The 26,257-nt window shown below is 37.0% G+C and overlaps 1 protein-coding gene and 1 long non-coding RNA gene across 2 annotated transcripts in view; both read right to left on the reverse strand.

Moving 5' to 3' along the window:
* LOC111340955 (uncharacterized) overlaps positions 1 to 17,162 on the reverse strand; it is a 52,678-nt gene extending 35,516 nt beyond the window's left edge. Inside the window, 4 exon segments of the mRNA XM_088759842.1 lie at positions 1,798 to 1,974; positions 3,281 to 3,559; positions 4,097 to 4,150; positions 16,948 to 17,162. Coding sequence (XP_088615968.1) covers positions 1,798 to 1,974; positions 3,281 to 3,559; positions 4,097 to 4,150; positions 16,948 to 16,966 — 529 coding nt within the window. The 5' untranslated portion in view covers positions 16,967 to 17,162.
* A 6,136-nt stretch (positions 17,163 to 23,298) lies between these two features.
* Positions 23,299 to 24,434, reverse strand: LOC111340960 (uncharacterized). Its single transcript, XR_016001136.1, has 2 exons — positions 23,717 to 24,434; positions 23,299 to 23,431 (listed from the first exon to the last, which is right to left on the reverse strand). It is a non-coding gene; the product is annotated as an uncharacterized LOC111340960 (long non-coding RNA).
* Between the last annotated feature and the right edge of the window lie 1,823 nt (positions 24,435 to 26,257).

The raw sequence follows: 26,257 nt of genomic DNA on the forward strand, positions 1-26,257 counted from the left end.
AGTAGCAGTAGCAGTAGCCGTAGCAGTAGCAGTAGTAGTAGTAGTAGTAGTAGTAGTAGTAGTAGTAGTAGTAGTACTAGTAGTAGTAGTAGTAGTAGTAGTAGTAGTAGTAGTAGTAGTAGTAGTAGTAGTAGTAGTAGTAGAAGTAGTAGTACATGAGATGTAAGCCTAAATCTTTCAAGATTTTTTGTATAATTTGCTGTAACTGAAACTTTTCCAATCCCTTGAAGTTATTTCTTCGCACGGGCCACGCAGGTATGTCGAGCAACTAGTGGTTACGAAACTTTCTGTACACGCCCGGCCAAAATCTAATCTAATCTTCGCTTGAAAAAAAAAGAAAAGCTAAATGTAGAAACTTTTGTTTATTAGATGTGGGTAGATAACCTTGCAGTAAGCTGACATTTACAATAAAGCAAGCCCGTCCTTTCTATCCAATATTTATTGGTCTTTGGTTTTGTTTTCCTCAATGAAAGCAGCATCGATTCCCAATGATCAAAGGTATTTAACTTGGAATTCAACAATCGACAAAAGAGGTGAAATGACAATGACCAAGGGACCAGAAGAGAATCCGTGGCCTTTCGAGCTCAATAATTTGAACACTCAACGCAGCAGTTGAAAGATTAAACTTTCTCCAAACCCCTTCGGTAACTGTCCCAAAACATATCTCCTTTCCACGATGTTCTCGATGATTAGTCTTTGTTCAGATTTTAATTAGCTAACCGGAAACACAGCTAAGCTTTCTTTAAGCGCTTGCTGGAGGTCGTCCACGTACTTAACGTTCTCTGCAACTTTGGTCATATTGTAACGACTTTACTACAAAGCAACGATTAGAATTTGGCGTGCACCGAAAGCTACGTAAGTGTAAGCGCCAGTTGCTTGACATACCTGCGTGGCCCGTGCGACGAAATAACTTCATGGGATTGGAAAAGTTTTAGTCACAACAAATTGTACAAAAAATCTAAAAAGATTTAAGCTTACATCTAATCTAATGTTTAAAGCGACATATCAATCCCTGCAACCATTATGTTTTCTACGAACCTCGCAAACTTTTAAACTTGTTCTCTTGTGATACCTGCGAGAGTATTCAGTATAATTTCCGGTAAGATTTCGCGGACAATCTGATCGATTTCTCCTACATTGTGTTCTGAGACTGAGACTTTCACCTCGGGCAAAGCTTCGTCGCACGGCCCAAACAAACATAGCGAGCAACAGAGCTTGTTGCCTATGTGCGTGTTAAAACACACGAAAGGACACTTCACTCTGATTGGGCAGAAAAACACAAAGATTTTCTGGCACCAATCAGATGCCAGAACGACTGCGACCGTTTGGAACTAGTCTTTTAAAACAATCTCCCCAGTGGCTCTTCTGCCCTTAACTTGAAATCGACTCACAGCCCCTGGGTCTCCGAGGATGTAGTAGAAGAAGAAGTGAACTGAAGTAGTAGTAGTAGTAGTAGTAGTAGTAGTAGTAGTAGTAGTAGTAGTAGTAGTAGTAGTAGTAGTAGTTGTAATAGTAGTAGTAGTGGTGGTAGTAGTAGTAGTAGTTGTTGTAATAGCAGTAGTAGTTGATCACGTGGGCTGCAAATAATCAAACTGTAGGTTACATCTAGTTACCTTTCTTTCACAACATAAACGAACATAGACCGTTCAGTTTTCAAGTGGATGCTTTATAGAGTCCTTATCGGATGTTGGGAGAATACTCGAGAGGCTACCAGTTCAGTTTTGTCACGGTATAGAGCCCGTAAAAATGTATTCTATTGCTTAATTTCGTAAATTTTCCTTTTTAAAACTAATTTACCTGCGCATGTTGCTTTATTTCCTGTCCATTTTCCGTTCTCACAGGTTCTTGTCTGTGATCCCTCCAGTTTATAGCCAACATTACATCCAAATACACAATTGTCACGGTGTGACGGTGAACTGCTTGAGCATTTCATAGTACCTTCAATTGGTTTTCTTAGAGAGGCACATTTCTTTGCTGAAACATGGGAAAGTGGTCAAGGGAAGTTAGTTCAGTGTTGTCATGCATAATGCCATGCATGGAAAAAAAGACTACGAATATATGTAGTTGGGAAATATTTCCAAAATTGAATTTTAAAGAGAAAGTTTAATTGGAGCGGGAATTAAATACTTTTTGCTGAAAAAAAAAAACTCATCTTCAAATCTAAATGTACGAAAATTGAATAACTTAGAGATTTCAACTCATGAGGTGCTGGAATCTTGCAGAACAATTTAAGAAATAGTTAGCGTGCAGCGTGCAGCGTGCAACCATCGAGTTATTGCACGAGGGAGGTTGCTAAGCACGAAAGAGGCGTAAGAGTCGCACGAGGCTGACACAGCAACAATTTTCTTGAATCATAGCGATGAGATAGTTTACGTTTTTTCTGATCTCAGACTAACAAACAATTTGAAACTCCTCAGATAGCCTAAATATTGAACTGGCAACCAGCGAAAGTGCTGTAGGTAAAACTTCGTCTCAGTTGAGTCGGTTTCCCGGAAAATTGAAGACAAACTGCACATTTTGAATAGAGCAATCTTGGAAGAGTGGTGCTACGTTACTTGCAAACTGTGAAGGATTTAATTCTTGACGTGAATCATTGATCATTCGGACTGTGGATTGCACTGGTCTTCTCTGAGTGTCTTTGTTCAACCGGCCGATGAAGCTGCTACTCGCTTAACGGAAATTTCGAACTCTTAGCTAGAGGATCGTCAAAACAAATTGAGCTTGGAATTTAGCAACTCACCAGAAATATCTTCCTTATCTTCGGACAAACTGCAAGATATTTTTCATATTTCACGAGCAAAAAATATACAAAAAAACAGGAATTATGTTCTAAGTACATCGACGAAAAAAGTTATCGTAAAAAAAAAAAGCAAAACAAACTGACGTAAGCGTGCAACCCACGGGCAAATGGATAGAGCATATTAGCCAATCAGAGCGCACGACTTTGTAAAGCTATGTTTTAAAATGCATCAGGAATCACTTCTTTTGAGCAAACGAGAGTGAAACGCTTGTACGTAATTGGACGACATCCTTTCCATAAAACGTTCAAGAATATACCTCTTGGAATCTTACTACGTTGGCAAGTTCTTACTCTACCAGCGGAATTAAAGAAACTAATGGTCTTTTAATGATTTGTCGTGACTATTTACTATTAATTAATTTTCATCTATATGAATATTCACACTATTAAATATATGGTAAACAAATAATAGGCAATATATTGCTAACTGAATAAGTAGACAAATTGATTAATAACTCCTCGAAAATGAAAGACACTTACGCACACATAGGTCCCTATCACTCTCATGAAGCTCATAGCCAAAGATGCACTCGCAATAATAGGAACCTAGGGTGTTCACGCATTTACCATACTTGCACTTTGGATAATAAATGCGACATTCACGGCAGTCCGAATAATCTTTACTGTTTCCTTTGCAGTAATCCCCTCCGTTTCTTGGGCATGGATTGTCACATTTGCGATACCTTATGTGATAGCCATCATGGCATTCAGAACTCCATGAAGACCACGATCCCCAACCTCCATCTCTTGGCAAATTTGCTGAAATTAGTACAAAGCGCACCCTATGAGCTATGAGTCCTATTCATGTTTACGTTCGAATATCCCGAGAGATTCGCCCTCAATGTGCGAACGGGCGAATCACAATAAAATACAAATTTTAGTCGCCATTTGTCATTTAGTTTTAAAAAAAATAATAGATGGCAGGGGGGACCTCCAGAAACCACGGGGCTTATACGAGGGAGGCATCCTTGCTTAAAAAGAAAAAAAAAAAAAAAAAAAAAGAACAGAAAAAGATATGTATATGTAAGCGATACTCTATCATTTGGAAAATTTCACTGGCCAAAATACCAATCTCTTATTTTATTGAAATAGTCATTATACCTGTCAATTTAGTAAAAAACTTCTTTGACTTATTTTTAAAAGAAGCAAACGTTTTTAAATGCCTAATATCATTGAGTAAGGAATTCCAGAGTTTTGTTCCATGGAAAAAAAAAACAACGAAATACTTAACATGGGTTCGAGTTGGGGTGCATGTAATCTCTGTTTACTTAATTTATGACCTTTAACAATACTTACATACAACAACTGCAACAACTATAATTGCAGCTGCAATCCATCCGAAGACCATTTCTTAAGGAAAAGAAAGAAAGAAATCAGTTTTGCTATACAAAATTTATCTCTGGAACACTTATTTTATGTCTTTGTTTTGTCTTTGTTTTTCAAGTCTTCACTTCATGCTGCATCGAAGGAATCACGGCGTACCGCCTCATTGTTAAGCTTTGTTCTTTGCGTTTTATGGGAACATTGGGATCGTTTTTCTTTGAACGTGACCTCGGCCGCTGTAACAACGATGGAAGATATCCGAAAAAATGGGTCATCCATTCGCATGTTGAGAAGTTATCGCTCCACAAGCCAAAGCAATCGTTAATTGAAGAATGGTCTCGACAGGTTCATAAGGGAAGAAAGGATTTCTCAATGAGAAATTCAAGGGAAGGAAGACTTTTAATTCGCTGTTGGTACTCAACTGTAAGTATTGACCTCAACTCCTTGTCTGATGGATACCCCAACCAGACCCTAACATTGCGTTCACAAGCAGAAAAGACTCTCGCGACAAGCTCTCTTTTTCTAGCCAGTCACACTTAACCCTCTTCAACTTAGGTAATCTTTCAGTTCACCTAAGCTTTTCTGGAGGAAATTTTCGTGAAGATCTTCTGGATTTACTCTAGACAGATATTTAGGAACACACGTAGCCATGTTTCGAAATAAAAACAACACTGAAAGTACAAAAACTAAAACCAAAATTTGAAGTGCTACCACCATAAAGCCAGAAAAATTAAAGCTACATAATATCGATGGCCAAAAATGTGTATTCAAATTTCTCAACCAAAAGAAGTGATTTTTAAAATGCCATTCTCCCGCCATCATGGTGGCCTCGAGGTCACCTTCGAACAACATATAAATCTGCTCATAAAAAAAAGAGATAAAAAGCTAGGCCTACTCTGGGACCTTTAGTTGCCCTAAGCCGCCTAAAGTCGTCTTAAGTTTCTTTAAGTTTCCTTAAGTCACTATTGGTTACACAATGTTGTAAGAGTTCCACCCTAATCCCAATTGACCCCACTCACCCCTCTCTAATCATAAGGATCAGAGGAGGAGGCATGGTGGCTGAACGGTTAGTGCACTGTACTCGAAATAAGTCCTGTTTTGGCACCTAGTGTTGGAGCATTGCATTTTGTTCTCGGGCAAGATACTGTAAGCTAAAAGTGCCTCACCTTTTCCAGGTGTAAATATGGGTACTGGTTGGCAGTGGGGAGGTAACCCTGCAATGGACTATGAGTTTCATTATTGTTATTGTGAGGTGGGCAGTGGCTTCCATATACATAGAAACTCCATATGAAAATAGTCATGCACCTGTCTAGCCCCTATGCTGGCATGGGTAATTCCTACATGTAAACAATAATAATGTAGGAATATGACAATGTATACTCTCCCATTTTCTTACTAAAGCAGCTATCTGTTTCAACAAAATTTCTGTCCGTATTTCATGACAAAAGGGTTGATAAAAGAGTTGATAAAAGAGTTGACACTGTGTATTATCATCAGGATATAATAAATATTGAATCACAGAAAACCTACAGTACCAGATCATCAAGATAAAACAATAGGAAGGTATTCTGGAAAAAGGCTCAATTCTTGTCACTCACTTATAGCTTGAGCATTATAAATAACATTATCAAAGGTCAACTAAACTTAACTGAAGCTAAATTTCATACACTTAACTTACCCAGAGTAAAAGAATGACAATAGCAGGCCATTTCTCCAGCATAAGCCCATTAATCTGTACTAGCTACTTTCCACGTTATTCGACCAACTGAAAACATTTGGACTTTGTAGCTCGACGAACCTACTAAGGGTGTAACTATTTATCTATCTTGAGAATTTGATTGTCTTTTTGTACATTTCGTATTCGTCAGTTCGATGATAAACATACATTAACCACTTCTAAGCCAAGAGAAGCCTTTTACGGCAAACATGGCCGCCAGAAACATTTGATCACGTGACTTAAGTTTTGTCCAGTGACAAAAGTGCACGTGAGAACAATACGCACGCGACCTTGCTGAAAAGTTTACAGAGAAATAGTTAATTTATCTGTGCAAAAAAAAAAAAAATCATCAAAAAGCTCTAAAAAATTTGACTCTGAAAGTTTAACTGGTCGACCACTTCAATGAAATATACGTACTTGGCGAGAGAAACCCCATAGTGTTGTCCCGCTCCTAACTTAGAAGCATGGAAACTAGTTAGCGGCGAAAAGGTTGCAAGGAGAATTAAAATGGCGGAGGCTTTAGAGCAAGCTTTCAGCTTGGAGAATTTCGTCGTGACTCGTTAGTTTCTGGACAGTTGTGAGGTAACAATGAATGGTTTAAGCCCGTAACCCTTCCACCAGGCTAAAAATAGAACTTGAATGCTTGGAAGGTCCTGCTGATCCGATCGTCAGTGGAGAAAGACCTTAGCATATTGTTCTCACTATGGTGTTGGAGTATTTTATATAACTGAGGCAGGAGAACAACAAATTGCTTGGGTCCCTGAAAAGGACCGACCAATTTTCGATGCTGTTGGAAAGGAATGCGAGTTGGTAAACTTTCATGCCAAAATTGACAGAGCAGGTGGCAAAAATATGGGAGACAAGTTTACCAATATAATATTTTTTTATAATTTGTGAGGTTTTGTGAAATTATTAAATAATCAAGCTATTTTTAATTAATTATGTGGAATATTTATCGATAGTTTTATGTCTCTTTTCTTAAATTAAGAATCTGTGCCTTTATGTGTATATTTTTGATAGGTTTGTTTTATGTTGGTCAGATAACCCATGATGTTTTCCTGGGTATTTATTCACTAGCTTTGACTGTATAATTTGACAATAGCTGTTGTGGTAATTCTGTCTAGTTATTTTTAGCTAAATTGGTTTGAAATCATAGTATAGAAGGTCTAGCTCAGGCTTCTGCAGCAGTGGAAGGACAAGCGCACACTTCCAGTCATCAGTGAATAGCCCAAACTCAAGTGATAAATTGAGCATTTTCGTTATGATCGGTAAAAGAACGTCGATGCAATATATCACTAGGGATGCTGGCATAGGGTATAGAGTGCAGCTTTTATTTGTACTGCTGTTGATGAGCTTGCGAACCTTCTCTTCCGTAAGGGGGCTAAATTTGCTGCGGGAGGGAGGAGATACTGGGGCGTAGTCGTCGGGGAGTGCTGGTAGCCCTTGCGCCATGTTATCGAGACTGCAACCAGTGGTCTCGATTTTCTGAATAATAGCGATTTTCCCTGAATAAAGTTAAGATATTGAGCGAAGGTGCCAAAGCGCGTCTAATAATTACAAAATAATATTTTGCTCGTTGCTACGCAACGAGTCTTTGTTTGACCCCCAAACAATATGACCGCTAAGAAACGTTGAAGGATCTATTAATCCGACCCTTAGGGTGGAAAATATCATAGGCCTCTGATCATCGCTGTCCAACTTTGCTCAGACTTATGCTTATCAAAAACTTTTTTATTTTTTCCAAACTTTTAAAATAGATTGAAGACGTTGATATTTTTTTCTAAGAGCTTTTCGGAGCATCAATGTCATAACTATATTCGACCTACACAACGTAAAAGTTCATGTTTTAATTTGCGTCTGCTGATGCATGTTTGTTTTTCTCGAGTGGTCCATGTTATGAAACAGAAACATATTGAGCTTAGACAAATTTTTTTTGTCATTTTAGAAATTACGGCATATTCTGATACAGTAGTGTAACTCCGGACAGGCTCAATTCCTCTTCAACTCAATCTTATAACCAACTAACTTTTCATGGGCGACGCGACTAAATGACACCATACGTAAAGAGCCTAAGCTTGAACACTCATTCAAGTTGTATGCCATCTTCTAAACATCAACCCCATTCATAGGTCAAAAAGACATTTTAAAAATATTCATGAGTTAATGGTTGATACACTGAGTCATAATTAATGTTGATCAACGTCATTCCATAACATAATAGGGAGCTTTAGCAACGGCGACGGCGACGGCAGCGAGAACGGCAGAAAACAATAGGCTTATTGAGCAAAAACAATCGCCCTGCACGTGTGTTTAACAATTTGGTACATTTCTTTACCGCTCTCGGCAAAACAACAACGTGAAATAACCAAACTTTAGGTTTTCTCGAGAACGTGAGCGCATGAAGTTTAATTTTTCTTTCTTTCTTCTTACTTTAACGCCCTTCGTAGTGATATAGTCCCTGAATAGTTCACCAGCATTTTCCAAGTGAAACACATCGGAATAACCTCGAAAGAGTTACAAAAACGAAAAGTTAGATGTCGACACGACGTTTTCGTTGCCGTTGCCGTCGTCTTTGCTAAAGTTCCCTAATGACACCCACAAGACGCTTTAAAAATAGATTAGATGATTTGAAATTTTAGTTTTTCCAATAGCTTTCTGAGCATCAATCTCATAATTATATTTGACTATCACAGCATAAAAATTCTCAAAACCTATGTGAATACAAAATAAAGAGATAAAAAACGAAAAAGAAGTATCACTGAAGCTCTTTATTAACAATAGAGCTGGAGCTAAAAAAAAATTCTCTTCTCCTTTGTCTTTCTCTCTTTGTTGACTGCCATGGCAACTTTACTTACGAAAATTGCTAAAACGAAGCCAACTTCACACGACCTTTTTTCTTCCTGGTTGAGCTCTATTGTCTCCACACGCGCCCATAGATTTAGATGATCTGTTAATCCATTTGTCAACCAAAGTAGCCCAGAGAACGATTTTAGTGTTTGGCATATGCTGTAAATATGCCAATTTTGGATAATTAAGGAAACATCGTTACATTTGTTTGAAGAATCTGCTGAAAACCTCCCTCAACATGAATAGGAAGCAATAAGATAATTGCTTCCTAAATGTGGTTAACGTTCTTAGCCTTGGTACGTATTAACAACAACTTCCGCTCTTTACAATAAGGAGCGAAGTCAAAGGCTTGATGAAATATCTAATTTATTTTGTTTACCCCACTGCCACGGTCATGATTCAATACCAAATTATTCCTAACGAGAAGTACTACAGGCATCATTCCTCATCGAAATTTTTCACTTGAAATTTAATGACATTACATAACTCTCGTTTAGTTTTTTCCGATGTGTAATACTAAGAGTCGAAAGAAGCTAATGAACAAACATTAAAAATATGATGGAAATATATTGGTGTGTGTTAGGAAGATTTCATTCACCCCCTAACTCATATAGCACACGGTTTTCTTATTTTTTTTCTTCTTACTATTATTATTATTAATATTATTATTATATAAGGTAGGGTTGTCAAGAATTCAGATCATTTTGAATTAACAACACAAAAAATGAACAATCATTTATACCTCTCGACGACTTCGGTATGTCCAAATGTGATTAGGCTGAGGCTTGTGTGCCAACTGTTTCAGCTCTGTCAGACGGGATGATTTCAAGAATGATGGAATCACAACAGAATACTCTCGTGCATCTATTGGTTTTCCTTTCTTTTTGTTTGCTGTTTGTGCTGAAACGGGGTTAACCTATGCCTCTGATCGGTGATTTTGCTTAGCCAAACTTAAAAACACTTTCTTTCCTATTTATGGTGTAAACTTTATTAATGATCCCGACTCCTCTGGAAAAAAGTATCATAGGCCGCTGCTTTATTAATGTTGTCCAACCTTTCTCAACCTGATCGCGGCAAGCATTTGTTTTTCATAGTTCGATGGTTTTCAGCACGGAAGGTAAATAGTTCAGTTTCTTTGTTTACTGCCAACTTTATCTCAAGGAAATTGCTAAAACGAAGCCAATTTCTCACGACCTTTCTTTCTTCCAATTTAGCTCTTTTGTCTTTACAAGCATTCATGGATTAAGATAATCTGCGATTCTAATCCTCGACCAAAGAAGCCCAATGAAAAAAATTGGCTTTTTACCAAGGAGATCCATTTGAGTGTTCTGGATATGTTATATATAGATATGCCATGTCTGGATAATTAATGCACAATATTGCATTTAATTTGTTTTCATGAATATTCTTGAAAATTTCCTCAACATGGATACATGTAGGAAGTAATAAGGTAGAAAAAGCTGCCTTAAAGCAAAATTTACGGATTTTCTTTACCAATTTGCTTTGTCATTTCTCACGATCATCAAGAAGATAAAAAATCAAAGATGCAATGGGTGGTGTATATCTAACTCTATGCCATGAGATCCGTGCTGGACACTTGTTCCTCAGTGTCATATGTTCTCTATATTTTTATTCCTTTATTTCTAAATGTTGCTTCCTAAATGTGCTTAACGTTCTTCGCCTTGGCACGTGTTTAAAAGCAACTTCTGCTTTTTACAATGAGGAGCGAAGTAAAAATGCCTATCGATTGATGAATTATCTAATTTACTTTGTTTACCCCACTGCCATGGTCACGGTTCAAAACCAAATTATTCCTAACGAAAAGTACTACAGGCATCATTCCTCATCGAAATTTTTCACTTTGGAATTTAATGACATTGCACAGCTTTCTGTTCAGTTTTTTCAATATGTTATACTAAGAAGGAAGCCAATGAACGAACATTACAGAAATTATGCAAATATATTGGTGTGTGTAAAAGGAAGATTTCATTTACCCCATAACATAGAGCATACAAGTTATTCTTTTTCTTATTATTTAAGTTCGGGTTTTCCAGAATTCAGATCATTTTCAATTACCAACTTTAAAAATAAACGATCATTCATACCTCTCAACGAATTCGGTATGTCCAAACGTGATTAGGTTGAGGCTTGTGCGCCAACTGTTTCAGCTCTGTCAGACGGGATAATTTTAAGAGTGATGGAATCACAACTGAATGAATTCGAACATCGGTTGGTTTTCCTTTCCTTTTGTTTGCTGTTTGTGCTGAGACACATTTAATCTACGCCACACTTTTCCTATCCTTTTGTTTGCTGTTTGTGCTGAGACGCATTTAATCTATGCCCCAGGTCATTTCTGGTCATTTGCCAATCCTCTCTTAATTGCACCAAATCCGAACGGGAAAAAGCATCGTCGGCCTTTGAAGATATCTGTTTAAGACGCCTTGTACAGCCTCATCGTGGTAAGCATTTGCTTTAAACATTCCAAGTTTGACAGTACGGACGGACTTAGATTGGGTTATTTAAACCAAAAAACGTAGAATAATGATTATTATTAGCTATAGTTCATCTGTTTAAGTGGCTTTAGGAATGAGCTCAATTTTATGTTTTTGTTCTCTGACGTTTCCTAGAGTGTTTTCGTTTTTTCGTTCCATCTTGTGCCGTTAGTGCTGAAAACCCCATTCATAGGTCAAAAATACATTTTGAAAATATTCATCAGTTAATGGTTGATACACTGAGTCATAATTAATGTTGATCAACGTCATTCCATAACATAATAGGGAGCTTTAGCAACGGCGACGGCGACGGCAACGAGAACGGCAGAAAACAATAGGCTTATTGAGCAAAAACAATCGCCCTGCACGTGTGTTAAACAATTTGGTCCATTTCTTTGCCGCTCTCGGCAAAACAACAACGTGAAATAACCAAACTTTAGGTTTTCTCGAGAACGTGAGCGCATGACGTTTCATTTTTCTTTCTTTCTCCTTACTTTAACGCCCTTCGTAGTGATATAGTCCCTGAATAGTTCACCAGCATTTTCCAAGTGAAACACATCGGAATAACCTCGAAAGAGTTACAAAAACGAAAAGTTACAAAAACGAAAAGTTAGATGTCGACACGACGTTTTCGTTGCCGTCGCCGTCGTCTTTGCTAAAGTTCCCTAATGACACCCACAAGACGCTTTTAAAAATAGATTAGATGATTTGAAATTTTAGTTTTTCCAATAGCTTTCTGAGCATCAATCTCATAATTATATTTGACTATCACAGCATAAAAATTCTCAAAACCTATGTGAATACAAAATAAAGAGATAAAAAACGAAAAAGAAGTATCACTGAAGCTCTTTATTAACAATAGAGCTGGAGCTAAAAAAAAAATTCTCTTCTCCTTTGTTTTTCTGTCTTTGTTGACTGCCATGGCAACTTTACTTACGAAAATTGCTAAAACGAAGCCAACTTCACACGACTTTTTTTCTTCCTGGTTGAGCTCTATTGTCTCCACACGCGCGCATAGATTTAGATGATTTGTTAATCCATTTGTCAACCAAAGTAGCCCAGAGAACGATTTTAGTGTTCGGCATATGCTGTAAATATGCCAATTTTGGATAATTAAGGAAACATCGTTACATTTGTTTGAAGAATCTGCTGAAAACCTCCCTCAACATGAATAGGAAGCAATAAGATAATTGCTTCCTAAATGTGGTTAACGTTCTTAGCCTTGGTACGTATTAACAACAACTTTCGCTCTTTACAATAGGGAGCGAAGTCAAAGGCTTGATGAAATATCTAATTTATTTTGTTTACCCCACTGCCACGGTCATGATTCAATACCAAATTATTCCTAACGAGAAGTACTACAGGCATCATTCCTCATCGAAATTTTTCACTTGAAATTTAATGACATTACATAACTCTCGTTTAGTTTTTTCCGATGTGTAATACTAAGAGTCGAAAGAAGCTAATGAACAAACATTAGAAATATGATGGAAATATATTGGTGTGTGTTAGGAAGATTTCATTCACCCCCTAACTCATATAGCACACGGTTTTCTTATTTTTTTTCTTCTTACTATTATTATTATTAATATTATTATTATATAAGGTAGGGTTGTCAAGAATTCAGATCATTTTGAATTACCAACACAAAAAATGAACAATCATTCATGCCTCTCGACGACTTCGGTATGTCCAAATGTGATTAGGCTGAGGCTTGTGTGCCAACTGTTTCAGCTCTGTCAGACGGGATGATTTCAAGAATGATGGAATCACAACAGAATACTCTCGTGCATCTATTGGTTTTCCTTTCTTTTTGTTTGCTGTTTGTGCTGAAACGGGGTTAACCTATGCCTCTGATCGGTGATTTTGCTTAGCCAAACTTAAAAACACTTTCTTTCCTATTTATGGTGTAAACTTTATTAATGATCCCGACTCCTTTGGAAAAAAGTATCATAGGCCGCTGCTTTATTAATGTTGTCCCACCTTTCTCAACCTGATCGCGGCAAGCATTTGTTTTTCATAGTTCGATGGTTTTCAGCACGGAAGGTAAATAGTTCAGTTTCTTTGTTTACTGCCAACTTTATCTTAAGGAAATTGCTAAAACGAAGCCAATTTCTCACGACCTTTCTTTCTTCCAATTTAGCTCTTTTGTCTTTACAAGCATTCATGGATTAAGATAATCTGCGATTCTAATCCTCGACCAAAGAAGCCCAATGAAAAAAATTGGATTTTCACCAAGGAGATCCATTTGAGTGTTCTGGATATGTTATATATAGATATGCCATGTCTGGATAATTAATGCACAATATTGCATTTAATTTGTTTTCATGAATATTCTTGAAAATTTCCTCAACATGGATACATGTAGGAAGCAATAAGGTAGAAAAAGCTGCCTTAAAGCAAAATTTACGGATTTTCTTTACCAATTTGCTTTGTCATTTCTCACGATCATCAAGAAGATAAAAAATCAAAGATGCAATGGGTGGTGTATATCTAACTCTATGCCATGAGATCCGTGCTGGACACTTGTTCCTCAGTGTCATATGTTCTCTATATTTTTATTCCTTTATTTCTAAATGTTGCTTCCTAAATGTGCTTAACGTTCTTCGCCTTGGCACGTGTTTAAAAGCAACTTCTGCTTTTTATAATGAGGAGGGAAGTAAAAATGCCTATCGATTGATGAATTATCTAATTTACTTTGTTTACCCCACTGCCATGGTCACGGTTCAAAACCAAATTATTCCTAACGAAAAGTACTACAGGCATCATTCCTCATCGAAATTTTTCACTTTGGAATTTAATGACATTGCACAACTTTCTGTTCAGTTTTTTCCAATATGTAATACTAAGAAGGAAGCCAATGAACGAACATTACAGAAATTATGCAAATACATTGGTGTGTGTAAGAGGAAGATTTCATTTACCCCATAACAGAGCATACAAGTTATTCTTTTTCTTATTATTTAAGTTCGTGTTTTCCAGAATTCAGATCATTTTGTATTACCAACTTTAAAAATAAACGATCATTCATACCTCTCAACGAATTCGGTATGTCCAAACGTAATTAGGTTGAGGCTTGTGGGCCAACTGTTTCAGCTCTGTCAGACGGGATAATTTTAAGAGTGATGGAATCACAACTGAATGAATTCGAACATCGGTTGGTTTTCCTTTCCTTTTGTTTGCTTTTTGTGCTGAGACGCATTTAATCTACGCCACACTTTTCCTATCCTTTTGTTTGCTGTTTGTGCTGAGACGCATTTAATCTATGCCACAGGTCATTTCTGGTCATTTGCCAATCCTCTCTTAATTGCACCAAATCCGAACGGGAAAAAGCATCGTCGGCCTTTGAAGATAGCTGTTTAAGACGCCTTGTACAGCCTCATTGTGGTAAGCATTTGCTTTAACCATTCCAAGTTTGACAGTACGGACGGACTTAGATTGGGTTATTTAAACCGAAAAACGCAGAATAATGATTATTATTAGCTATTGTTTATCTGTTTAAGTGGCTTTAGGAATGAGCTCAATTTTATGTTTTTGTTCTCTGACGTTTCCTATAGTGTTTTCGTTTTTTCGTTCCATCTTGTGCCGTTAGTGCTGAAAAGGGGTTAAAATATGCCACAAGTCAGTGATTTTGTTTTACTACAATAGAAAACTTGTTCTGTTTATCGAGTAAGCTGTACTAATTACCCCGACTCTTGGGCGCAAAACATCATCGAGCTTTGATGAAAGCTATCCAACACACCTTGCTGAACGAAATCAAGAATGGTAAGCATTTGGTTGAATCCCTCTAAGGTTATCAGCAAGGATGTAAAAATTTCGTCTGCAGTTAGTGTTATTTAGACCAGACCCTCAGTATAATGATTATCATCATAGAATCAAAATGGCACACACTTCCAAAATATGTAAATAGGAAGCTATATTTCATCTTAAAGCTGATAAAATTTAAAACGCGGGAATCATTAGTTAGATATTTCGTATGATGGCAAGTGCGCTTAACGCAAATTCAACGATGTTTGATAAATCAAATCAACATCCTTCGCGTTTGAATGCACAACCAATTAGAATGCATAGCGTCGTAAGCAGTCAGTGGACACAAAGGCGAAGGAGAGTCTTCCAATATTCTCATTTATTGCAGCAGGAGAATTTTTTTGCAATATCCACACTGAAGAAAAAAGAGCTCACACATATGACTTGGCGGGTTGCTACTTTAGCCAGGTTTCGTAAAATATCCGTTAAATTCACATACCCTTAAAATGAAGTGATTGACGCAAACAGGTCTTTGATTATAACCCTAAAGTTTTACAAGCTCAACGCACCTTATAGTTGTTACCACGGTTATGCCGCCGATCAAGGAATTGCAAGCTTCCCACCCCAAATTATTCCTTTGAAATTCGCTGGTGATGTATTATTTCGCAGTCGTATCACAAATCGTAATGAGGAAAGTCAGCATCAAAATAGGTATTTTTTGAAAAACTGGAGACGAAAAGACGTAGGGGAAGTAACCACCAATGCTAATCAGTATTAGGTTATATCATAGTGAACTCCACAAGACGCTTTTAAGAAACCATTTGTTTTTGAAACTTTTAAAATCGACTAGACAAGTTGAAATCATAATTTTACACACAAGACGTGATCACAATTTTTTAGATCTAGATCCATTTAGTTGCTTATCCAATCTAGGAGATTAAGAGAAACGAAAGATACAACCTACGCTAGAAACGCAGAAAAAAAAAATTATTACGAGAGAATACAATTTGTGAAAAAAAAAAAAATATATATATATATTGTCATGTTAGAATTCAACTTGTTTGGCCTTCACATATAAATCTTTGTCAGGGGTTACTGACCATCGTCAAGAGGTATCAAAGTTTCACTATAGCCTGTTTTAGCGTGGACCATGCCGCTAACTGTAAGCTTATCACAAATTTACTGAACAGCACAACATTATATATAGATCAACCCAGCCTCGTCCGTGTTTTATGTACAATCAAATGAAATGCATATTACCAATTAGAAGTTGGTGGGCAGTATTCCTGTTTATTGCCACGCAAATCTTCTTCGAATTTTGCAAATGGAAAATTGGCTAATCTTCGACACTTGAGAAGGCCGTAAAAGAGAAGTCATTACCGTTTAGTGACGCGGCGGAAAAACGCAACAACTGTTGACATTCAGTTTTTATTTAATATCTCACCAAATACTTACAGAAATAACACCTACAATATCTCAATTTAAAGCGTATAAAATAAGATTTTTCAGGAATTTATAAATTTTATAATTAAAAACCAAGGACTTTCCTGAAAAAGTAAATTTAAAACACAAAACAAGCAAAATAATAATGCAAAAGTCACTTATCCTCATAAGCACAGGATATGGCAGATTATTTAATACCACAAATGTATCCTTAACATTTTAGCAATATGACCTGAGAATTCGAAAGAAAAAGAACAAATCTTGATTTTATTGCGAATTTCTATTTGCGCCCACATCATTCCGAAATAAATTTCAAAAACTCAAGATGCATTCCCATGGTAGCAGCCGATCGAACGAGGTATCGATTACACTTCGAATCGCTTCGCATTTATCTCTACAAAACATGTTCTCGGCGTAAGTTACTGTTTATCGGAGTCCCGTAAATCAATTTAAAATCAAATTTGAAGAGCTGCGCGAGAAATCAAACAGAAAAGGACAGCCTGAGGCGAACAACTTCGAATTTCAAGACCACGCGGTCGATGGCGACGATTTCGCAATGGCATTACTAGACTTCTTACCTCGATTCTCCGCTCTCATTTGCTAGCTACCGGTCCAAATCGCTTTTTATCCCCTTTCCATCCCATCAGCGAAGTTTTTCACGGTCATTAAATAGCTCTTCCAGTATCGTTTCGGCGAAGATATTACTCACACGCACTCGCATGGAGGACAATTAGTAAATAAACCCCCTCGAGCGGCTGGTATGTCGGCTGATAATGTCCGCGACTGAGGATAGGGTCTAAAAGTACTTACGAGTGACCACGAGTGACCACGAGTGACCACGAGTGACTACGAGTGGCCACGAGTGAGACTAAATCAAAATATCTCAGTTTTGTTACTATGAAGTCATTACGCAGTCAAATTCACATCATTTCATCACATACCTATCAGAAAGGAAACTAATATTTTCCGCGGCATACGTTCGATAATTGAAAAAAATTCCAAAAAATATATTTAAAAAACCATAACTACAGCAAAACGTACATTTTATTATATCACCATGTTATTTAACTTTTTGAAAACACGCTAAGCGTTTGATTTAAATATTTCCGTTGAGACACAACGCAACGAACGTTCCACCACTGTCATCTACTCCTCCTCTACTCGACCGTAACAAAAATACAACTTCAGAGCGCGTGAAGTCTTTACGCTTCTTGTTTGATAAGTCAGCCATGACCGAACTTGACAAGAAACGCGCAAAGCCATTCTAAAGCGAGCGGAAACGCCCAAAATGCCCCCAATGGTATCTAGCTGCCTAGTTCCCACGGTTATTATTGTATACTATTTTTGGAATCATAAGAGAGGTTAGGTGTATTAAAAAGTTGTCATGATAAACATATATTCATTCGAATTGTTCGTATACAATATCGTAGATATTAGCGATATATAAGCTAAGAAAATATTGGTGTTGTATACCCGGACTATTACTTTGATGCTAGGAGTAGTGAGTTTACCACGCAAAACCCAATGAAGTACTTGTCCAGACATCTCGTCGGCAGTACATTTGAAAGTTGAATGGAATTTTCCAAAGGGAAGGGTTGATCATTGACATCATTGACATCATTGGGTTGTTAAAATAGAGCCAAATAAATTGGTCATGTGATATTTATGACTATTCTTAAAATCGTTTTTGTTTTCAACCTATCGTAACTGTGCAATCTGTAATGAATAGTCCACACTGCAAGTTTTTAAATATTGTCGCATCTGTTTTTCATGTTTTTCAAATCGTCCGCTATGCATTTATACAGTGAATAACTTCAGTTTCGTGAGTAAGTCATTATTTCATGAAATTAGGTGAAAATGATTCCGTAATGACGTCACAGTAAGAAAACTGAGGTATTTTAATTTATTCTCACTCGTGGTCACTCGTGGTCACTTTCGGTCATTCATGGTCACTCGTGGTCACTCGTGGTCACTCGTGGTCACTCGTAGTCGTAAGTACTTTTAGACCCTATCCGCGACTGAGAGATTGTCCGAAAAATGAATGTTTGGCCGAGAAGCGAGGCTTCGAGGACAAATATGAAATTTTGAGGACAATCTCTTAGCCAAGGACATTGTCAGCCGACATACCAGCAAGCCAGAACGGGGTTTATTCATGCTACCACCCTCCTCTTAATTTTCATATCGCAATTAAACTGCGCGTAAACACAGTAAAAAAGCCAGTGGTGATCTGATGGCGATTGCGCGTGATGAACGCAAGCAAGCAGGTACATTTGATTGGTTTAAAAAACTTTATTTTCAGTGTGATTGGACCATAACTTGACTAGCTGTCATTTGAAATTAACTCTCATGACGCCCCTTAGATCAAAATCTCGAAAACTTGGCGCTTCCGGTTCACATATTCCGACGTGCTGTTCAAAAACTTGAGCAGAAAGAACTGTTCATTAATGTCACTATCGCTAGACTCTAAAAAACGAGTTTGGTTTCCTTACATGTAAATAGGAAAACGGAATCCCTCGTGTTGACTATGTTTCTTTTTCATGGAAAAAATCGGAGGACAAATATCGACGCAGACGGGGGTTACTGCGTGATAACTGTCCTGTGATTTTTCCCCACGTGACGTAAAGTAACCAATAAAATCGCGCCAAAATTAATGAGTGGGTTATAATATGCAATACCTTCTACAAGGGTGAAACTTGAAATTTGAAGTGAGTGTTGTGTACGATACATTCAAACGTCTACCACCAAACTCGGTACGTGATTTGTTGGATATTTCAACGTCATACACACCAGATTTGGAGGAAATCGGAGGTAACGCAACGCTGTCATGAGCCTGCGAGCGTGGTAGTGTATATACACCACAAAGCGAAGGGGCTGTCAGAACGGGGTACCCACAAGAAAAAAAAACAACAACAAAAAAAACTTCACACGATTTGGTGCCTTACTGAAACTAGCTTACATTGAGGCCAAGTTTCTATTTAATTCTTAAATTTCTATAACCTATCTTCATTTGCTCTAGGCACGAGCTGCAAGCCTTAGCTTAGTTTCTCCTCCCTCCCATCCCTCCTGGCCACAATCATACAAGTTTTAACTTCCCCTAAAGCTTCCTTCAAAAGTAAGTCTCTTTTAAATTCGCTGGTGATGTATTATTCTGCAGTCAAATCACTGATTGTAATGGGGAAATAGAGAATTCTGTGCAGGAACGAAAGAAAACCGAAGCATTAGCCAGCGAAAAAAGACGAATGTAGCCGAAAACCTGATTCAATCTACCCATGATCCGATACAAAACGAAATGGCAGCTTTGGATTTACTTACTCTGCATAATTATTATTAAGGATTCTCGCTCGAGACTAGAAGATGCTAGCAGCTTAGCTGTCGCGAAACAGGAAAGCTTTCCGACCTAAACATGAACTGCAAGAAGTTTACCGTAAGAAGTTTTTCTTGAAAAGCAAGGGAGAAGTGCACTTGATATACAATTAAAAAACCGTATATCGGTGTTTTTCTCTATGTCTCTTAATCGATCAGTTCAAGATTGCATTTTTTTTTCACCAAACTACAGGTAAATGTTCAGTTTTTGTAAAGCATGTAAGATGCATTTGTTTAAATAGTTATATTGCTTTCATATGGCATTAAGAGCGTGTCCATGAGAAACCGGGCAAGGGGCGATAAACCTCAAATCCCCTATTTCGCTCATGAGTTAACAAACGTGTGAAAATAATACGTCAAAACATTTAATTCCCTGGGAGGCAAAGGGTCTCTCTGGGAAAACCCTCATTTCCTGCGTTTTTGCATAATCATTAAGCTAACTTTGCATTGCAGCTACTACAAACTGAAAATCTACCTGCAAATTCAACCAATTGGGTTGTGTTTTATATCTATCAGACTTCAAGAAAATTGAATTGTCTTTAACTTTTTCATTTCGTTTATTCCTTTAACTCTCGCTTAAGGAGGCTCGAAAGGGTTTTCCACAATTAACAGCAAGTGCCAATCAGTAAAAGATATCAGGACTGTCAAACTTATTATCAGGATAATGACTTGACATATCCCTAACCCTATGTCAGCGCAGTCTTTTAAGGGGGTTCGTTAGGCATTATCAGTTGCCATGGCAACAGCAGGACAGTAGTGCTAAAAGACCTTCTAAAACTCAGTTTTTGAAAGATATCTAAAAACCAAGTCGGTGACCTATTTTTTTTTCAAATTTCTTGAACATCATCACATTTTCTACCTGTATACGTGATATAAAAAAAAACATATCTAGTAGAACTTGAATTATTTAGGAAAATGCTGTTTTAAAATGTAAAAAAATTTCCACTCGATAAATTTTTTTAAAATTTTACTTCAGGAATGCGTAATGATGAATATGATTTGTAAACAAAAAATCAGGGTAGTTCACCGAACTAACTTCCGCGATATTAGGGGCCGACCATTTAACTCTTAAGGGGAGGGGGGGTGGGTGATGTTGAAAAAAAAATTTCCCGCAAGCGCTTGTTGGAAGAAAAAAATTGCATGAGTCCAAATGTAACCGAAAAAAGAGCATTTAGAACGGAAAAAGATATCCTACCCAGCAGACGATTGCTAGAAAAACAAATTCCTTGATGACCAGAAATCCCTCACCCCCCTCAAAAGTTAAATAGTCGGCCCCCTAGTTCATCAACTTAGCAAGGTTTATTTCCGGTTTTTGCAATTTTAGCTCACAATTTTATATCCCGTCACGCGTTTTAAACGATACCGCTTACTCAAGGGCTCATTTTCGCGAGGACGAGTCTCTGTCCGCGCGATTAATCGACGGATCCCCTAAGCCCGAAAATAGAGACTACTCCATGGAAAAATGCGCGCGCACTATTTTTAATCACGAGTTGAGGAGTATCAGAAAACGAACGAGTGAGCGCTGGGAACGAGTGAGTTTGCTGATACCCCTCAACGAGTGAATAAAATCGTACAAAGCATTTTCCATGGTGTAATTTGTTTATTTTAGAGATATTGAGATTTTTGAAAAGAAAAATTGCTGGTCAATTTTATCAGTTTGGGCGCGCAGTTTAGAAACCCCATTCAATTGCTATTACAAACTAAAATATAAAGTTCTCTTTGTCTTTTGAAATGTTTAATGAAGATAACAAATCCAAATTTGTAGACGTAAATGACAACTTTTAGAGAAAAAAAACTTATCTTAGATTTACAAGTCATAAATGTCGTAAATCAGAATGTCACTAAATCATGAAAACAGGCAGCGTCATACGCTTTTACGCTGAATAACACAATGCAAACCTTAACCGATATCAGTTAAAGACAGTCTGCAACTTTCATGAAAATTCAAGGGAAACTTACAGTGTACATAACTTAGTCATCATCGGAGTCGCTGGATACTCTGATTCTCTTCCACTGATGCTTTTTCGTAATCTTGTCCTTCTTTTGTGCGAACGCTTAAAATGAATTCACTCAAAAGTTCATTCAGTTCGGCGGGAGGAATTTCAGCTATTTCACTTCTTGCTTCTCCTTTGCTTGAAGGAACTCTGTAAACAAAGCAAAGTCTCGTTTCTTTTTCTTCACTGTGTTCTGGTTTTTTTGTTCTTCAATAAAAGTCTCAATGGAACCTTCCAAAGAAGCAAACCTTGAGCTAGCCATGTTGGATTCAAGAGTCGGAGTCAAACTCGCGGGCCACGATTGTGCACTAGTGAATTTTCGTCGTTCGCGTTTGTGATTGGGCGATCGACGTTTTTTCACTAGTGAAAATTCATCCTTCGTGTTTCCTATTGGCTAATGGATTTAACGTACTAGTTTTACGTGGGTTTTTTGTCGTGTGTAAATCTCAGTATCTATGAAATAAAAAATCGTTCATCCCGAAGATGGATTCACATTTTCTTGTGATTTTACACATTCCTGAAATATAAGTCACCATTTGAGACTCAGACTGCTTTCCGTTACGACAGTTGGAAATGAACTCCGGAGAGAATTCTCTACTGGAATTCGATATATGATGACAAGTTGATTCGCAAATGGCGCCAATGCCAGAACTCCATTGAGGCTTTTAATGTGAGTTTCTAACCTCGTACAGAGATTGTAGTGTAACATGAGACAAACCAGCATCTGCCAGCTTCTGGACTATGTTTGTCGAAAGAGGAAGTTTTCCATCGAACGTCTGGATGGTATCTTGTCGTTGTTCCGAGAAGATAGCTTGATCGTAGGTACCCAGTAATTTTGAAGCGCCATCGCTTATTTCTCGCGAGTAATTAGCTTGCGTGTCTTGGAATCCATTCTCCGCGCGGTCAATAAAACCCTTTCGAGCCTCCTTAAGTAAGGCTGATGGTTTCGAAAGAAACTGTTTGGGGCTGCGTCGGTGGGGGTAACAAAATAATTTGGACATATCAACAAAGTTGAAACGGTAAATTGGCCACCGTAACGATTACAAAAGCTGACGTTTCGAGCGTTAGCCCTTCGTCGGAGCGAATAGAGGAGTTGTGGGTTGTGTGTGCTTTTAAAGGTAGAAAATGGAGCTACGTTATTGGTGGGAACATGGAAACGAGAAAAACAAAAATAAATTAGTGGAATGAAAAGCTTTTCAACATTCAACTTTTCAACGGTCAACATTCATTTGGAATGTTTTGTTTCTAGTCAACAAAGTTTAAAATGTAACAAAGACTTACGGCTACCAAAATATTTGATTTGTTATTTGTAAAGCTTGAAATAGTTGTTGGTTCACCGAAAAAAAAAAAAAAAAAAAAAAAAACATAAGCCGGTGATAAATAGGTCTCCTCTCAGCACAAGGAAAAAGGAAATGGTTAAAAAACTGACACGTATTATATACGTGTAAGCTACGTATATGTTGAGTAGAAACAATACAACGACTACGTTTTTATCCGCACAAGCCTATTTCGTGATTGCTCACTCATCAGGGGATTTAAAACTCATTTCAGAAAGCGGTAAAACGCAAAAAATTGGCACATTCAGTTTTTATTTAATATCTCAACAAGTATTTACAGCAAGAACAACTACAATATCTCATTTTAAAGTGTATGAGATGGGGTTCTCAAGAAAATCTAAATTTTATCATTGAAAGCCAGGACTTTCCTGAAAAAAATAAATTGAAAAGAAAAGTCAGAAACAGTGTAAATTTGAGAAAAATGTCACTAACCCTCATGAGTAGGGGTTACTGAAGATTAATTCATAGTAGAAGTTAATTATTAACACATAAGCAACATTTCCTGAAAATCTCATGAAAAAAGAATAAATACTAAATTTTTTATGAATTTTTATGGGCACCCAAGTAACTCGAAAGAAATTAACCAAAAAACAGCAACATTTAGCTTTCGATTAATATCTCAACAAAATAATATTTGAAGCAGTAACACCTACCATATCTCATTTTTGAGGCTATTAAATGGGCTTCTCAGGGAAATATAAACTTCATCATTAAAATCCAGACTTTCCTGAAAAAATAAATTTGAAAAGAGGAAATACTTAAAAATTAGTGCAAACCTTGAAGTAAAAGTCACTTATCCTCATAAGTATAGGTTACTGAAGATTGTTTGATACTATAGGTTAATTATTAACATGTACGCAACATTTCCTGAAAATCTCATAAAAAAGAGAATAAATAATAATTTTTTTATGAATTTTTATGTGCACCCATGTAATTCAAAAGAAATTAACCAAAAACGCAACAAACAGTTTTGAATTAAAATCTCAAAAAATATTTACAGCAGTAACACCTTCCATATCTCATTTTAAAGTGCATAAAATGGGCTTCTCTGGGAAATATAAATCTCATTGCTAAAACCCGAGACTTTCCTGAAAAAATAAATCTAAAAGACAAAATAAGTACGTATTAGTGTAAAACTTGAGGGAAAAGTCACTTATCCTCATAAGCATCGGTTACTAGAGATTATTTAATAGCAAAAGTTAATTATTAACATGTAAGCAACAGTTTCTTAAAATCTGAAAGCAAAGAAATACATAGCAATTTTTTTCTGAATTTTTTTTTTGCACCCACGTCATTCAAAAGTAATCAACCAAAAAAAACAAAACACACCATTCAGTTTTGAAAATCTCAACAAATATTTACAGCAGTAATACCTACCATATCTCATTTTAAAGTGCATTAAATGCGCTTTTCAGGGAAATGCAAATGTCATTATTATAATCCAAAACTTTCCTGAAAAGATAAATTTGAAAGACAAAATACGTAAGAAACAGTGTAAAACTCGAGGTACAAGTCACTTATCCTCATAAGTATAGGTTACTGAAGACTATTTGATAGTAAAAGTCAATTATTAACATGTAAGCAATATTTCCTGAAAATCTGAAAGCAAATGAATACAAAGTAAATTTTTTCAGAATTCTTATGTCCACCCACGTCATTCTAAAGAAATTCGCACATCACGGCCCATCCTCCTCTTATAAAGCCCTGATGTGCCACAAAGTAAATAAATTATCATCAACATTGATATACTGATATCCAAGACAAATTCAAGGCATTCTATAGCATAGGCATTCGAGAATTATAACTTGTTACTCTGGCTTTCCCGAGGAAACGCCCAAGGTTTAAATTCGGCTTTTTTTTTTTGCGTTCAGTCACAAAACGCAGTTCCACTACAGCGCATGCGTAAAGTGTATGTGCATGTGTAGAATGAACCTTAGGGTGCATGGTTTAAAGCAAGAAAGCAATGGCTGCCTTTGTGGAGAATTATTTGCTTGATACACGCGAAAGAAATTTGATGGCTACATGTATTGTGCTCAATATACATAGAAAGTCACACACCGGTACATATATCAGTGGACCCACACTAAAACTTGTGGAGCGGTTTGGGAACGGGTCGGTTAGCGAACTTTACAAGAGATCAATTTACGAGTGATCCTTTATGATCGAGTGAGCCTTCTATTGAGGAATATCAAGCGAAACCCGCTATATCAAAGGAGCTCTCTCATTTTATGTTTACATGTAAACACAACCATGTATTTAGACGTGATCGAGAACCCAGTAGAATACAAGAAGCTACTCTGAAACGTGTCAGAAGAAAGAGCAGAAAACTGAAGGAATTTGTTTATTAGTGTACTGTAATCGTCCAAGCATACCGAATTCCTCGTGGCTACATCGTTATGTGAAGGTTAGAAGAGTTACAGAGAATGTTTGTAAGCTTAATATGAAGAGGGTAAGATTAAATAAAGTTACACAACATGAAAAAAAGTATTTGTTGAATTGTTCTGTGAGGGTATATCAAAGGATAATTAAACTGAAGTATAGAGCAGGTCGGTATTTATCAGTGTTTTCTTGTAATAGACCCATGTGTCTTTGTAGGAGTCTGACACACGTATCAAACTATTGTAAATTTCAACTGAGTTCAGATATAGAGAAAAACTCTGGTCTTACTCCAATGTACATTGACCCTAGCAAACCAATTACGGCACAAGCTATTAAATGAGTTGGTATTTGGACAAAATTCAGGACAATTTGTTGTAATGAATTTGTGCTCTTTGATTTACAATAACAAACAAGGGATCAATTCTACTAACGATCTCGTGTCAATAATCAATATTGGAAATCAGCTGTATTCAAGTTTGTTTCAGTTAACCAGACAATCATTTTTAATGCAGAAAGAATTACCCACACTTTTAAATGTGTTCGAGACTGACTATGAACTTCAATACAGTGCCTTACACTGGCACTATTCATCAAGAAGCTACAATAGAAGGATATCAGTACTGTACCTCCTTAGGTAAAGCCTTTCAATCACATATCCGAAAATTTTAACAATTTTGTCTTGATAATAGGATATACTGCAGTAGCTATCTATTGTAAAGGCAATGTTGGCTTGAAAATATTCTATTCTCATCCAAGGGATATTTATGGTGGAAGCCATTCTCAAGGTACATTTGTGGTGCTTCAAGTACCATCAC

This window comes from Stylophora pistillata, chromosome 5 (genome assembly GCF_964205215.1).
Source record: "Stylophora pistillata chromosome 5, jaStyPist1.2, whole genome shotgun sequence".
Lineage (NCBI taxonomy): Eukaryota > Metazoa > Cnidaria > Anthozoa > Scleractinia > Pocilloporidae > Stylophora > Stylophora pistillata.